We start from the raw sequence: 17,061 nt of genomic DNA, 5'->3' as shown, positions 1-17,061 counted from the left end.
TTTTAATTGTGCGCACGATTTACTAATTCGTTCCCTTGATTTTTTTAATTGTGCGCACGATTTACTAATTTGTTCCCTCTATTTTTTTTAAATTGTGCACACGATTTACTAATTCGTTCCCTTGATTTTTTAAATTGTGCGCACGATTTACTAATTCGTTCCCTTGATTTTTTAAATTGTGCACACGATTTACTAATTCGTTCCCTTGATTTTTTTATATTGTGCGCATGATTTACTAATCCGTTCCCTTGATTTTTTAAATTGTGCGCACGATTTACTAATTCGTTCCCTCGATTTATAAATTGTGCGCACGATTTACTAATTTGTTCCCTCGATTTGCTAAAGCGTGCACGCAAATTGAGGGAACTAAATAGTAATCGTGTGCACGTTTTAGTACATCGAGGGAACGAATTAGTAAATCGTGCACACGATTTATGTATTTTTCTTGCATGTCATGTGCGGGGCTCCGTAGTTACTTGAGTTCAGAAGTTTTTTTTGGGGCATTTAAAAATGTTGTTTTGTTCTCTTCCTAACAAAGTCAGGAAGATTTTACCACTAATGCAACCAAATGAACAACAAAGGCTTCATCTCTGCATTTTATCATTCTTGTGCTGCTACAGGGAATGATGGAAAATGTAGTTTTGTTGCACAAGCCTCTTGCCTCTTAAACCGACAATATTGTTGTTCTTCAACAGTACACAAATGCACAACTAAAATTGTACTGTTGACTTCAACAACTTACACATCTTATAATCAAAAGCAATTTGTTTTCATCTTGATTCATTAATTGTCCCACCAATTTTTGACTTTTGTTGATGTTCGTGTCTCATACTGATGTGAAAAAAATTTGAATCAATTGAACCAGTTGCTTCACAAAATGATTTACGTTTTTTGAATAACACACATAAATGCATTGAAAACTCAGGCCAAATATGCATGAAACACCTTTTACAAAGCAGTTGCAAAGTATAATCTATTAAATGCAATTAACACCTCATAAAAACACCATTAAATAAGAAGTGTCTATGTGTTATTTTATTAAATGTGTAGAGCGTGGTTAATCAGACTTGTAAGAGACTATTATCTACAACTCTTCTAGTTTATTATATAAATGTGTTATTAAACAAGAATAAAACTGATCTGAGATCAGGTAAAAACCATATAGACACTGGTTCATGTGACATTCTGAAATGTCTTGAAAGCTTTGTTTACTGAAATCATGTGACTGGTTTGATATGCACGGGTTCAAAACAAATGATCAGAAAAGGTTTCAAAGCTTCACACAGCAGTTTCGAAATCACTAATGTTTAATTCAGCAAGTGCTGTCCAGTTATCATCTCGGAAATGAATACGGTTATTGTGTATTTTTGAGCAGTGCCATTTCAAAATCTATCTGGTAGTATTTGAAGTCCTTGTCATTTATGTTCTTTTTTCTACACATTTCAACTGTATACATTTTTTATTTATTTTTTTTTTTTTACAAAAGAATAGTTTATAAAATCAATTTATATATAAATGGATGGACACACACACACACACACACACACACACACACACACACAAAGGTATACAAAAGTTTTTGAACAGTAAGATTTTTAATGTTTTTTAAAGAATTATCTTCTGCTCACCAAGCCTGCATTTATTTGATCAGAAATACAGCAAAAGAAGTAATATTGTGAAGTATTTTTACTATTTAAAATAACTTCTTTCTATTTGAATCTATAGTAAACTGTAATTTATTTCTGTGATGCGCAGCTGTATTTTCAGCATCATTACTCCAGTCTTCAGTGTCACATGATCTTCAGAAATCATTCTAATATGCTGATTTGCTGCTCAAGAAATATTTATTATTATTATTATGTTGAAAACAGCTGAGGATAATTTTTTCAGGATTCTTTGATGAATAGAAAGTTCAGAAGAACAGCGTTTATCTGAAATATAAATATTTTGTAACATTATAAATGTCTTTATCATCACTTTTGATCAATTTAAAGCATCCTTGCTAAATAAAAGTATTAATTTCTATAATTTCTCCGTACCCACCCATAATTTTATTCAGTAAAAAAAAGTATACTGACTCCAAGCTTTTGAATGGTATAGTGTATAATGTTACAAAAGCTTTTTATTTCAGATAAATGCTGATCTTTGGATCTTTCTATTCATCAAAGAATCCTGAGGTCAGAGGTCAGGTGGGATAAATGCAGCATTAACCTGTGTTTTTCAGGATTAAGTGCCATGCTACTGCAAAACCTGGCTTTTATTTTATAAAAATGTCTAATGTGTTTGAAGTGTGTTTACATATAATGACCTCAGAGTTTGATACAGAATGCATTTTTATATGGTCAATAAAATTGAAATTACTTTTGTAAAAGTGCATTAAAAATGCACTGTTGTTAGAGCTGAAAACCATTATTAAACTCTTTCATTTTGTTTATTGGCTTGACTTTTTACTGTATCATCATGTGGATTCATCACACCACTTTGCTGAACAATGCCGAATAAAATGCTGCAACAAATAATGTATTTTTGTCTTGAATTAAAAGTATATTTCAGTTACCAGATTGACGACAAAAAACGTCCATTAGATGTTTAATTAGGTTAAATTATATGCATGCAGTAAAAGGATAAAGTGTATTTCGCAGTAACTGCTCACCGTTTGTATATAAATAGTCTAGTTAATATGATACCATAAACTATGTGTGATATTTATATAATGTATAATAAAGAGACCAATTAATGCACGCGTAACGGTGAGCGGATGCGTTATCTAAGAGCTGGCGTTTAATTCCCGTGCGTAACTCTCCCGTTAACGGCTCCGGTGTCCGCAGGGACTCAGATGAGGAGGAGATGCAGACGGCAGTTTAGTTAAACGTCTTTTCTTAGGCAGCGCCTGTGATTATTTGCTGGAGTTGAATGTAATTATGGGATTACAGTCCTGCGCCTGTAATACACAGCCGCTCCGACATACAGTTCACGGAATCACACAAATATGAATTAACTGGAGGTTTCTTACTCGGTGCGTGTTAGAAAGGTTGCTGATTCCTTTTTGCAAGGATTGAAGGAATTATCTGGACTTTTGATGCATCTTTTTGGAGTCACACTAATGGAAAGATGAACGTCGAGCGCGTGGAAACGAGGAAAACTTAATTCGGTCATCCCACAAAATCTGAAGCAATAAGGTTTGCAAAAACAGTTATTTAAAACATTATTTATGAAGTATTGTGTTTTAGATCGATATGTCAAAATATATGGGCGAACTTTTAGCATCTCAGTATATGGTGCATGAACAGAATTACATTTTCTATCCAACAAATCACAATTCAAATAGTTGAAACGACAAAAAAGACAACAGTGTAACACTACAACTAATTTAAAACAATTTTACCATTTTCTAATTTTTGCATGGATTGTTAAATTATATTTGAACAGGCTATTAAACATGCAAATGAGTTTTTTTAATTTTTTTTTTTTTTTTTTTAAATAATTCTCTTCTGCTCACCAAGCCTGAATTTATTTAATCAGAAATATAGAAAAAGCAGTAATATTGTGAAATCTTTTTACTTTTTAAAATAGCTGATTTCTATTTGAATATCTGTTAAAATATAATTTATTTCTGTGATCAAAGCTGAATTTTCAGCATCATTACTCCAGTCTTCAGTGTCACATGATCCTTCAGAAATCATTTTAATATGCTGATTTGCTGCTCAAAAAAACATTTAAATAGTAAAAATATTTCACAATATTACTGCTTTTGCTGTATTTCTGATCAACGAAATGCAGGCTTGGTGAGCAGAACAGACTTCTTTAAAAAAAACATTACAAATCTTACTGTTCGAAAACTTTTGACTGGTAGTGTAAATATGCATTCTCTTTTCCATTCAGATTAATTTGAGTTTTAGTTAAATATGTGTTTTAGACATACTTGAAAGAGTGTCAGTGTTTATTCTGACAGTAGATTTGCACTGTTAACTGCATGTTTACCACATAAAAAACACAGCCAATGTGTTCATCAGTTTGTGTATTTGTTTTGACAGAACTCCTGGGTGTTAAAATTGTCTTTCTGCAAAAGTTCTGATCAGTAAAACAGCACTGTTTAATCGAGTACTCCGTGGTTATGTCTCTCTCTGCTCTACCGGAATAGAAGCAGCTGCTACTGGAGCGAAAGCGAAGAGAGGAGGAGGAGAGAGAGAGACAAGAGAGGGAAGAAGAGCAGCGGCTTGCCAGCATGCCGGCTTGGAAGCGAGGGATCATCCAGAGAAGAAGGGTGAAGCAAGATGAGGAAAGAGAGAGGGAGAAAGAGAGAGATGGAGGACCACATACTCCGGATATCCTGAGCATCAATGAAGACATCAGCACAGAGCAGACGGACAGTAAATTAACACATCACCTCCAGACTGAGCAGACTGGGTATAAATTGCAAAAACAGATATACAAAGACACCATCAGCCCCATCCAACAGAACCCCTTCATCCGTTCTGAGAACAGCTTTAGGAGAGATAACAGAGGGAAGGAGGTGATTAGAGATGGAGAGAATGAGTATAAAAAGGCTGCCAATAAAAGAGGGAGAGAAAGAAATAAGGAAACAGAGAAGGAGATCTGGAGAGGACAAGATAGAGAGATGTGGGTCAAGAAGATGGGAAGTAAAAATGAGGGAAGAGAGCGAGACAGAAGCACTGGGAGAGAAATCAGAGAGGCAGACGGTAGCACATCCTTATTTCCTCCGGTCGTAGGTCTTCACACGATCCAGGCACACAACATTATCATTATTGAGAAAGACAAAAATGACAAGGAAAAACCGGATAAGAGAGAAAAGGAGGTCAGGGAGGATCAGAAAAGGATGAGGATGGATTTGAGGGAGTTTCTAGCTTGCGGAGGAAGCGTGACGGAAATTAGGGCTTCAGAAGTACTGATCATCAAACCACCCGTGATGGACGGGATTAGGGAAACCGAGACTGAGAGAGGGAGTGAACGTTTAGGGAAAGAGGGGATATGGTCCTCCATGCAACTAGTGTCGAGGATGGTCATGCAAATAGCCGAGAGAGTCCTGAACCACAAGGACATGGGGGCTCCAGAACGTAGTGGTCGGGTCAGTCAGCTGCTTAGTAAGTTTGGTGAACACCCAAAACCTCCAATGCGCTCCAAGAGCACAGAGTGCTTCAAGAACCGGGCCAGATACAGTACAGGAGACCTCTTTGTGGAGGAGGAACAGAGTACGGAGGAGACTGAAACGAGTCTGATGCTCAGGGGTGTTCCCAAACGCTCCTTTAGCTTCTCCGACCGCGTGGTTTGCCAACAGGAGAACAGAGATTGTGAGCAAAAGACAGATTTTAAAGTGGTGGAGAGGTCGTGCTCAGACCGTAGGGTCAAAACAAGGGTCACCAACCAATCAGGAAGTGAACCAAAGGTCGCCAGGCGATGGGGTCGACCCAAACATGATGAGGTGATGCATGAAAAGAGACAAAAAGAAATAAAGGTTGAAAATAAGAGGAATAAATCTGTTTGTGGCGAGACAGAGGAATGTACTTCAAGCGTAGACGGAGGAGAGGACTTCACTCTGGCCTCTGTCAAAATCCCTGAAGGGGGGATGGAGAGCAGCTCAAAAAGAGAGATTAAGAAAGTGAGAGAGGAGAATGAGAGAGAGATAATAATAGATAAAGAGATACACAGAGATAAGAGGCAAGAGGAGAGAGAGACGCTGGTACGGCAGAGACCCACAGATTTCCAAACTGAGGCCAAAACAGAATCTGAAAGGAGATGGAATCAAGAGGAGGGAACTGTTGCAGTTTCAAAACAATCCCGTGGCATATATATACCACCCTCGGATGACAGTACTATAGATTTCCCTACAGACAGTTGGTGCCGATGTGACAACACTCCCTCTGCGGACTCCAGTTGCCCGACTATGGTTGACTATGCTGGACAAAGGCAACCCTCTGGCCAAGCAGCCCTTACCCAACACACAGAGGATTTGCTCAGTAAAATAGGAAAAGTCCAATTAGATGGAGAACTCAAGAGGGCAGGGTATATTTTTTCACATGGAGACACGGAAAGGATCTCTGGTGAAATGAGTAACCAAGATCAAAAAGAGCATCAACAGTATCAAAGCATTCCAAAACAAGCCTCTGAGGAACTACATTTTACCTCACAACTCCCACAACAAACTGTTACACTGGGCCAGAGAAAACTGTGCACCCAAGAGGGAGTCGCCATCCCCAGGACTGTATTTTATGGAGTCGATATATCATCCGAAAGAAGGAGGGCGAGTCTCCCTGCTGGGGATAAACTAGATGGAGGACAAGTGGAGAGGAGAGGGAGCTGGAAGGCTGGGCGACCTCTGACCCGAGTGGAGTCTCTGAAAGAGAGAATTCGTCAGCAACAGAAGGAAAGACAGGATGATGACAAAGAAGAGGGCAGCAGAGAAGCAGGAGGAACTGTGAGAGAACAAGAAGAAACCACATTACAGACTCTCAGACTGTTTGACGTCACACAGGACGTTAACATGGCAAAGTCAAACCCTCAACTTCCTGTTCCTGTTTCTCTGTCGCTCTTGCAGTCAGCTTCGACTGAAAGAGAAGTTGGGGAGATCGCCAGAGACGCTTCAGAGAGCGATATCTGCCCCAGGGAAGCAGAGAGAGATACACAACGCCATGTAGAGGAGTGTGGAACGTGCATCGCTTGGAGAACACAGGACATAGACGAAAGAGAAAGAGAGGAAGAGTATCTTCCTCCCTCTCTTTCTCCCTCCCCACCACTTTCTGACTCGTTGGACGCCATGAGTCGGATCTATAACCTCAAGACGGTGGGGTCCAGAACTGCAGTGTGTATCAGTGAAAGGACAGCTGATATGCCCCCACACAGTGGACCTCAGGGCAAATACAACCCCATCAGACAAGCACCATCACCGGACATCCTGCCAGAAACTGCTAAGCTGTGGAATCATGGGAGGGACGGTGACAAAACTCAGGCGATGGAGTCGACAGGTGTTCAGATGGTACAGTGGCAGGTGGAACAACTACAGCTGAGGGAACAGGAAGCAGGATGTGGCTCCCACAATGACAAAAAGGCACAGCCCACCATGGAGAGTTGTCCGCTTGTAGAGCCAGAGATCAGGGCAACTGAAGGCCAGAAGAAACCAGACATACTAAGAGAGACACAGAAATCCCAAATGCCTACAAGTACCAGATTTCCACAAGGCCAACAGAATGTCCAAAGACAATCCCCTATACCTCAGCAGGTCAGGTCATTCATAATCAACGCCCGGAGCACCGAATCAACAGAAAACTCACAGAAACCTCCAGAACAAAGCTCTCCATCGCCAACCTCTCCCTGTACTGCATCCCACTCTTCATCTCCATCTCTGCCTCTCTTTTCCATTAGGAGTGCCTCAGGTAGACCAGGTAAGAGAGGAATTACCATCACAATCACCCCCAGAAGACCTGCTGGGGCAGCCTCGTCTGGTGCCATCCCAAGAGGGACCCCTGCAACACCCAAAGCAGCTCCCCAGGGCCATATACCCACACCTGCTCCCAGCAGCACCAAGGAGGCAGGGAAGAAACGATATCCTAAAGCAAAAGAGATTGAGGTGATTGGAGGGTACCAGAACCTTGAACGGTCATGCTTGGTGAAAAGCAGAGGGACACCGAAAGCGGTGAGTGGGTTTTTGTGTTTTTGCATGACCTATACGATGAGCTGCTGTGCTGATAATAAAAGGGCAATACAAAACTGAGCATGCAACATGCTACAATTAGACTCTAAAATATGGGATATGTCATAAAATTAACAGACAACTAGCAAACACCCTGAGTACGTGCTTCTGCCTTCAGGAAGAAGGTACAGAGTGCCCAAATGTCGATTCAATCGGTTTAAAAATTATTTTGTGCCAGTTTCTATTAGAATTTTGAATGGTTAGGAAAATGGCCAGTGACTTGGTTCTGGTTAGTAGTCATCAGAATCATACAGACATTGCATGCATACATCATACATAGAAAAACAAATTCAATATTTAATACAAAATTCACCATATGCATGTTCATACACTTATAAATACTTCTAAGTACAGTATTTTAAATTATCATGGGAAAACAATACTGTTTATATTGATGTAGATATTATTATTTTGATATACTGTCTGCATGTTTTGCCCCCCTGTTTAGTATGCTTAATATGCTTCATGTTTATTTATATGTGTATATGCAGCATACACTAAGCCCAAGAAACATTTCCCCTAAGGGGACAATAAAGTATATCGTATTGTATCATATCGTATCGTAAAATGCAACATGCTACAATTAGTCTCTATGGGATATGCCATAAAATAAATACACAACTAGCAAAATGCAACATGCTACAATTAGTCTCTAAAACATGGGATATGCCATAAAATTACACAACTAGCAAAATGCAACATGCTACAATTCGACTTTGGGATATGCCATAAAATTAACACACAACTAGCAAAATGCAACATGCTACAATTAGACTCTAAAATATGGGATATGCCATAAAATTAATAGACAACTAGCAAAATGCAACATGCTACAATTAGTCTCTAAAATATGGGATAAAATGCAACATGCTACAATTAGTCTCTAAAATATGGGATAAAATGCAACATGCTACAATTAGTCTCTAAAATATGGGATAAAATGCAACATGCTACAATTAGTCTCTAAAATATGGGATATGCCATAAAATTAATACACAACTAGCAAAATGCAACATGCTACAATTAGACTCTAAAATATGGGATATGCCATCAAATTAATGCACAACTAGCAAAATGCAACATGCTACAATTAGACTCTAAAATATGGGATATGCCATCAAATTAATACACAACTAGCAAAATGCAACATGCTACAATTAGACTCTAAAATATGGGATATGCCATAAAATTAACACACAACTTGCAAAATGCAATTTAGATGCATGGTTATGTTTCAGTGGGATTTCTAATTTCAGAGAACAGCAAGAGCAAATCAAGGTGTGATCTCTCAATAGTCAGGCCAGAATATCTCTGTCGTTTTTGATTGTGGCCAAAGCAGTTGCTCAGCGTTAAACCTGGATTAGGCTTATCTCTCACGCCATCACAGTCCACAGGTGAAGATAGTCCCTGTGTGAGTTTACACATTTAAATGCTGCATGGAAAAAGAAAAATCGGAAAATGACTTTAGGAAACACCTGATTCATTCTGCATTGTTCGGGAGTAGTTAACAAACAAACCAAGTCATAAACATATGATTACACATGCCTTTAAAATGATCGACTTAAACCAAAAAAAGACCATTACACTAAAAGACTGACTTCAAAGTAGAGCAAGTGTCTATGAATAGACTGGGGTTAATCTATTGCAGTTCTTCAGTACCTTTCACCCTGACACTGTCCTGTCTGACCTAGACGTTTGTTAGTCTAGAATGACCCAGGAAAGAGCATTATGTAGTTTCAAGTCTACAGAAGAATGTTATAATGACACCAGTTCGACTGAACCTTGATAGAAACTAGAAAATAACCGTGACAGGACATTTACAGAAGCATCTCCACAAGCAACATATGTGATGCTATCAAGCAACGTGTTATTTTGTTGCATTGTCTGTACTGTTTACACGCAAAACCAAAAGCACGACCAATGCAGTCTGATTCTTACAAAAGACAAACTCTGGAACTATCAGTCTAATGAATCAACCATAGGGTTTACTTAATGGACATCGGACTCACTAAACTCTACATTATCAATACTTTCAGTCATGCCTTATTTTTATTCTTAGGCTACAGTAGGGCGAATTACAGTACATACACTGATGTGACCACAAGCCATTTATGACGGCATCTGATTGCAGAATATGTCAGTGAGGCTGATACACATGATATACTACTGAATGCTTGGCTTCCTCTCAATATCTTTGTAGTTCCTCCCTCGAGCTGCAGAGAACACTAACACACACAATGCTGGAAACTTTCACTTCTGGAAACACAACTATCAGCAACTATTCAGAGAGATATTTGGTCTTCCAGTGTTTAATGGCAGTGCCTGTTCTCATCCAACACAGCTTATTGTAGTAAGTGGGACACAGCAAACACAAAGGAACTCAGCAGAGTAGAAAGAGGGGACGAGGGGATTTGGCAGCATTCTCCTAGGAACAGCAGAATGACCTTTTAATTCAGCCGGGTTTTCACAGGGAGTTAATAGAGCAGTATGTTTGCATTGTGGCGATCAGTGTAACCACATACACTAACTTCTGCCAGGAACTGGAGTCAAATGTACATGAAGAGAAGACAACAATGAAATCAGACTCTTGAGACAGAAGTCCACAAGCATTTATGATAATAAAACACCTCCAGCTCCAATTCTAGTATTCAATTTTATAAATGACATAGTTGTGTTACTTTACTTTAAGTTGTACAATGCTGTTAAACGTGCAGCTGCGACTGCATATTATACATTAGAATACAGAAATTTGCTTCATTGCCATAAATGGCCTACATTTATGCTAATTAATTACTGGCAAAGGTTTTATTTCTTAGACTGGGATTTCTAAGGAAAATACGTAAAGCTGATTAAATAAAAATTATATTAAAATAAGCATTAATAAAATTAAAATGTAAGTAAATCAAATGATATGAATGAAAATAAATAAAAAATTCTGAGAATTAAATCATAAAAAATGTAAACTGAAATAATAATAATAATAATAATAATATTTTAAAAAATCTAATTAAATAACTTACTAAAAAATGCAATATTTTGTCTACCTCCATGACCAACCAACATAGCATAAGAGAGCCGTGAACAAGTGAATGTTTTGTTAAATTATTGAAATAATTTAAATCTCAGGTAAATATTTTAGATTAAAGAGTTTTAGCTGACAAACTGTTTGATGTTTAAAAAAATCCTAATCATTCCAAACATTTTAAGAGTAGTGTAAGTAACAACAAATCAATGTTTCGAATTAAAGTGACAAAAACAACACATTAAAAGCAGAGCATATATGCTAAACTGTACACATAGATGAAGCTGATGTGTGTAATGTGCATGTTTTACAAGCTTAACGCTGTATGATTAAAGTGTGTGTTTTATGTAGCTGCAACATTTTGGGATTTTAAAGCAGTCTTGTGACAACTCTTTGGCTACTTCCTCCTCAGAGCTGTGTCACTTCCTGTAGCACAGACAGACGAGAATGCATAAAACCAAAAGCAACCTAGGCTTATCGGTTTATGAAAATGTCAGTTCATACTATATGACCGACAATATCACGTGTTCATGCATTGAATTTTACTTGCTCCAAGAGTCATTGCCCTGGTTTACACTCCGACCACATCTAACCTTCATTCTTCTTATAGTTCACACTTGTTGACTGTTTTTGGAGACAGCTTTATGTCCTGTGACTGGGTTCATTATATGGCCTGTTGTTTCTGAGGATTCCACGCAATGCTCTGGCTGTGTACTAAACGTTCTGTTGAATCTAAAAGATCATCTGCACATGCATACAGAAAACCTTGTACTGTTCCCATGCTGTGTGCAACAGAAATAGCAATAGTAGTTTGGTAGTGTGTGCAGAACGATTGACGTAAGTCTCTTAATCTGTCAGGGGTGGGGGGGGATTCTACACTTTCCTCATTTGAACCTTAAGCCATTATGGCGCTACTTTTCTCTCTGTATTATGTCCTCTGTGTTATTTCTGTTTTATCTTATGTTTCAATTTTTGCTGGTCTGAAAATCAAATTATTTTAAAGCAGCACTATGTAACTTTTGTCGCTCTAGCGGTTAATAAACAGAACTGCACACAACCCGCGGAAGAACATTCCAACCGGAGCTACTTCTCTAAGTGTATGTCTCTGGCGATTCACGCAGGTGTGTGTTCCTCCGCAGCGGTGACCAGGCTACAATAGTCCGAATATAAGTACTTATTATAAGTGTACCGGAGTGATTCGGAATAAGACAAAAACGCGGTTTGGAAGATTAATTCGTGATGTACTCACTCATACATTTAGCAAATTTTGAACACAGAAAAAGTTACATAGTGCTGCTTTAAAATGGAACAGTTTCATTAAATTATTTAGTTTAAAAGTTCAAAAAATGTAAAAAAAAAAAAAATGCATATGTGTTTTACGTTTATCATATTCGATCAATCAGGCTTTTATGGCTCATACAGCCATAAATTTTATTCAGAGGCCCAAACTGAACAAAAATATGCAATTTAGTGTAGATCCTGATATTTATATGCGTCTGATATTTATATGATGAAATTCTGATGTAATGTAAATCAATGAGATCTTTATAACAGTATAGCAGATACTTACTTAAATATCAGTCGTCATTCTATATCTGCAATAATCTGTTTTAGTGAGATGAGATTTAAATGATCCAAACATATAATGCAATGCAATGCAATGATGATTGAGAGACAAACAAATAAACGCTCCTCAAAAGTCTGATGATCAAATTTGAGACTCACTGATTTTTCTAAAAAATGATAATCAAGTAAAGCTGAGCTGCTTCAGTCCAGTAAGTGTTCATCTTCAAATATTACTAACAATATCAAAGTTATTCTTACATTTACTTTATAAAAATCAGATCAGATTTGATGCACGAGCTGAAAGTGGATGTTTGTACAATTAGACTAAAAGAGCTTTAACTTGCTAATAAAGTTTAAACTATCGATCAGAGACAGAAGGCGTGCAGTAGATGGTGAGAAACAGGTTTTTCAGCAAAGTCTTGCTTTGGATATCAACATCTGCTAAATAGCTACTTACAGTCTGATAACCTCCTAACAAAAAGTAATTTCTGTATCTGAAATCCTTGAGGTGTGACTTGATTCAGGGTCTCTGCAGGTTTTGTGAAGGAAGATTTAAGACCAAATAAAGAAAATTTAAGCAATAAATGGAATGGGCCACAAAGAAATTGATCAAAATGAAGTGAGTTTATGATTAAAACAACAACAAATATCTGCCAGTGGGGTCCCGGGCTTAATGCATTACTAAATAATTACTGTAATTTAATTACTTTTCCCTTGTAAAAGTAAAGTAAGGGATTACTCTTAATTTCCCTGTAATTTAATTAGTTACTTCCACTGTAATTGCATTAAATACTGTACATAGAACAATTCTAAATAAAACAATAGTGGATTTAACATAAAAAAATGTAACATCTAATGTTAAAGTATATGTTTTTAATGTAACCTTTTCCCTTTAAATACTTTGGTCAGTTCAAGAATAATTTATGCAGTTTTCTATTATTTATTTGAAAGAATTAAAAGAGCAGTTTCACGTCCTTGTCCTTGTATTGTTCAACTGGTCAAGGTTGATACGGGATTTACAAAGTAACTAGTAATGAGAAATGCAATATTTTCAGAGACAGTTAGTACAGCAATCTAATTACACTTTTGAAGATGTAATTAGTAGCTAGTAATTATTACTTTGTTAGAGTAATTTACCCGACACTGCATATTGTACGCTGAAAAAAAAATTGGTGCAGGATTGACTTTGTCACAAAGGATCACAAATGTGCTGAATTAAACTTGAAATTGTTAAGTAGAAAAACCGAAAGAATATTTTCTTGTATTTTTGTTTCATTCACAGGTTTTAAGAGTGTATGCATTTACACATCAGTTCAGCCAAAATCATTTACTCACCCTCATGTTGTTCCAGGGGCGTAGATTAAGCGGTGTTACGCCCCCACTTTTAATATCACGTAAATTCAATTTCACAACATTACTGCTTTTGCTGTACTTTGAATCAAATAAATGCAGGCTTGGTGAGCAGAAGAGACTTCTTTAAGAAACATTAAAAATCTTACTGTTTAAAAACGGTTGACTGGTAGTTTATATAGATTACAGAAATGTTATATTGTAATGTATTTAAAAAATTTTTTTATATATAACATTTCTGTCCCCCTCACTTCTGAAATGATGGCTACGCCCCTGTGTTGTTCCAAACCCTTATGACTTTCTTCTGTGGAAAACAAAAGCTGATGTTACGCAAAATAAAAGTCTCGGTCTTATTTGCATCTTCATAATGAGTTGTATTTTTTATTTGTTTTTATGGTCTTATTTTCAAGACCATACTGTAATATGTCCGTCACTTGTCTCTGGTTTAGGTGAAGGTGTGTTTCGATGACGCTCAGCTGGAGAGAGTTTGTGAGTACCCTTCAGAAGGTTTTGCGCTTGCATCCCTCCCTTACTCGCCTCATCCGGGGCCGGAGGACGGCGGGATGGACGAGGGGGAGCAGGAGGACGAGGGACAGGAGGAAGATGAGGAGGAGGAGAGCGCAGCGTTTGTGTCTCGCAGAGGCATGAATGAGTGCGCAGCAAGGGCTCGATGCATAAAAGTCGGTCAGTGGCTTCTAAATTACGTCATCAAAATATAAACAAACCAACAATGGAATAAACAAACCCTAAAAAAAACAAAAACAAAAAACAATTGTGACTAAACTGTTTAGCTAATTATTTTCAGTATTGAAGCAACAGACAGAATGCATAAACTGCATTCACACTGAATTCGCACTATAGTTAGATGAGGTTCGATTGCCTTGGATGAAGAAATAACGCTGATGCACTTTTTTAAATGCATCTGTGTAAACTGTGGCATTAGAAACCTTGTAGAATAGCCTGTGCATGTGTGCTTTACAGTATAAATATAAAGCTCATATTTTGACTTTTTTCTGTTTGCACTGCTCTTAAAGGAATAGTTCACCCAAAAATTGAAATGTGCTTAATGTGCTGCCCTTGGGCCGTCCCAGATGTAGATGAGTTTGTTTCTTCATCAGATTTGGAGAAATGTAGCACTGCATCAGTGTCTCAGCAATGGATGCTCTGCAGTGAATGGGTGCCGTCAGAACGAGAGTCCGAACAGCTAATAAAAACATCACAATAATCCACAGCACTCCAGTCCATCAGTTAACATCTGTAGAAGAAAAAAGCTGAAACAAATCCATCATCAAGACATTTTTAACTAACTGTCACTTCTGGCTAAAATACAAGTCCTCTATCCGTAATATTGCTTTCTCCAGTGAAATTTTCAGCAAATGAATTTGGGTGAACTTCCTTTAAAGTAGCAATTGTATTATGTGCTGTTATGATGATTATATGAAATATGAACACGTTGCCTGTAGTTCAGGGTTGTGCCTTCAGTTCATGAAGAATTATAGAGTTATTATTCAAAGAAATCCAACAAAGATGTATCTATCTATCTATCTATCTATCTATCTATCTATCTGTCTATCTGTCTGTCTGTCTATTTATCTATCTATCTATCTATCTATCTATCTATCTATCTATCTATCTATCTATCTACCTATCTATCTATCTATCTGAATCTGGCACAATCCTGATGCAGTTAAAAAAAACATGAATAGAAAATTTTAAATCATAAAATTATATTTTTCATTGTCATTTTAAATGTTATTTTTGTCTGTCTTTTGTTTTTGTTTTTTTTCCAGATGAATCCTGTAAACAACTTTCCAAATAACAAACCAGGGCATCCTTTAGATTTTCAATTCTTTACATTTACAGGAGGTGTAAGTGATGATAAACCTTTTATAAATTGGTTTTAAAAATAGTTTTTATTGTTTAGTTTTGCTTGTCCGGACAGAGAATCAAATATACTTTGCAAGCACAATATTTTTTAGAGATTATTTTAATTAAATTATTTTAAAAGCATTTCTATCAGAAATTCTATTTCCTCAGGTCTGATGTGATGGTTTGCACAATTTAATGAGTTTTACATTTAATGGTCTGAATGATTTGTTCATTTTTAAAGGTTTACTTTAAAAAATAACAGTAATAGACTTCAATTATATAATTTACCACATTTGAGGGGGCTTAATTTTATTCATAAATGGAAATTAAACCCTCACCATCTGATTGTCATTTGAGTAGAGTTCGCTCTCTTTTGTGAATGTATGATTGTGATTAATAAAGCTTAGATTAAATATTTTCATGGAACAGTGATATGATATTTGTATAGGGAATAAGGAGATAAGTTTTCATCATGTGATGCATATAGAGTATGAGTGAGCGAGAGATAATTGTCTGTATTGATATGCAGTGAGACACACTTGGATTTTTACAATGCGATAAAAAAATTCAACTTTTGTATATTGTTTGTACTTGAATACCAGTTTGTCTATTTTAACTTTACAACAAAATGAAGAAGCGCCTTCAAAATGCTAATAAACATTACAGACATATAGTGTGTGTGTATTTTATGTAAAAAGTCCATTGAGTGACGGGTTGTTTTATCGATTCTTTTGCACTCAGTATTGAAGCACCACCTGCCGGTCAATCATAATAACGATGAGTGATTTTTCACATAAAATCATCTGAAATATTAATGAGATGCCCATCTGCACAGTCCCTGTGGACAGTTACAGTATTAAATCAATTTATTGCAATTTACCGCCTTTGTCAAATTTCATTAGAGATTTCATTAGCGATGTTCAAGCTTTCAGGTGAAATTTTAAAAGTTATTTGATTAGGTATATGACAGTTCCCTCACTATAACATTGAAAAACTCACAGTTCAGAATTGTTCAACACTCAGTCTCAATAGAGTATGTTCTTCAACATATGTGTTTCACAACAAAGTACTATAATGGTCCCATGGTTCAGTGATGGTATTACACTTCATATATAAACACGTTGCACACGTACGTCTGCAAGATGTCTGTTAAAGATCGCTTCATCTGGTTAAAGACATCTTCTAAACGTCTATTTGACATCTGATAGGAATCGTGCAATAGACGTACTGCAGATGAGCAAACACTCTAAAAAATACGTCTTGCAGATGTAATGCAGACGTCAAATAGAGTCTCCGTGTGCCATCAGGGTATTTATTTACAGAGGTATATTATGTCACACTTCACACTTGTCTAGTAAGTTGGGCCTCTAGTAAGGCCATGGCTTAGTGCTAATCCGTGAATGTCCCGTGCTCAGGGAGTAGGGTAGGGTGACCATACGCGCCATTTTCCCAGGACGCGTCCTGGCCAGGATTTCTATATTGCCTAAAATATCTAGGTTTTGGCTTTGTTTGCGTTTGCAGACCGATCGGTGTATGACATCAAAATACC

At 37.0% G+C, this 17,061-nt stretch overlaps 1 protein-coding gene across 1 annotated transcript; it reads left to right on the top strand.

Annotated features, from left to right (window-relative positions):
• The first annotated feature begins 4,061 nt into the window (after nucleotides 1-4,061).
• Nucleotides 4,062-15,604, top strand: LOC107665096 (uncharacterized). Its single transcript, XM_016455848.1, has 3 exons — nucleotides 4,062-7,648; nucleotides 14,093-14,327; nucleotides 15,434-15,604. The coding sequence occupies exons 1-3, from the start codon at nucleotides 4,226-4,228 to the stop codon at nucleotides 15,460-15,462; spliced, it is 3,687 nt and encodes a 1,228-aa protein (XP_016311334.1). The 5' UTR covers nucleotides 4,062-4,225; the 3' UTR covers nucleotides 15,463-15,604.
• The last annotated feature ends 1,457 nt before the right edge of the window (nucleotides 15,605-17,061 follow it).

This window comes from Sinocyclocheilus anshuiensis, unplaced genomic scaffold, assembly GCF_001515605.1.
Source record: "Sinocyclocheilus anshuiensis isolate Anshui unplaced genomic scaffold, SAMN03320099.WGS_v1.1 scaffold439, whole genome shotgun sequence".
NCBI lineage: Eukaryota > Metazoa > Chordata > Actinopteri > Cypriniformes > Cyprinidae > Sinocyclocheilus > Sinocyclocheilus anshuiensis.
This window is presented reverse-complemented; position numbering and strand designations above follow the sequence as displayed.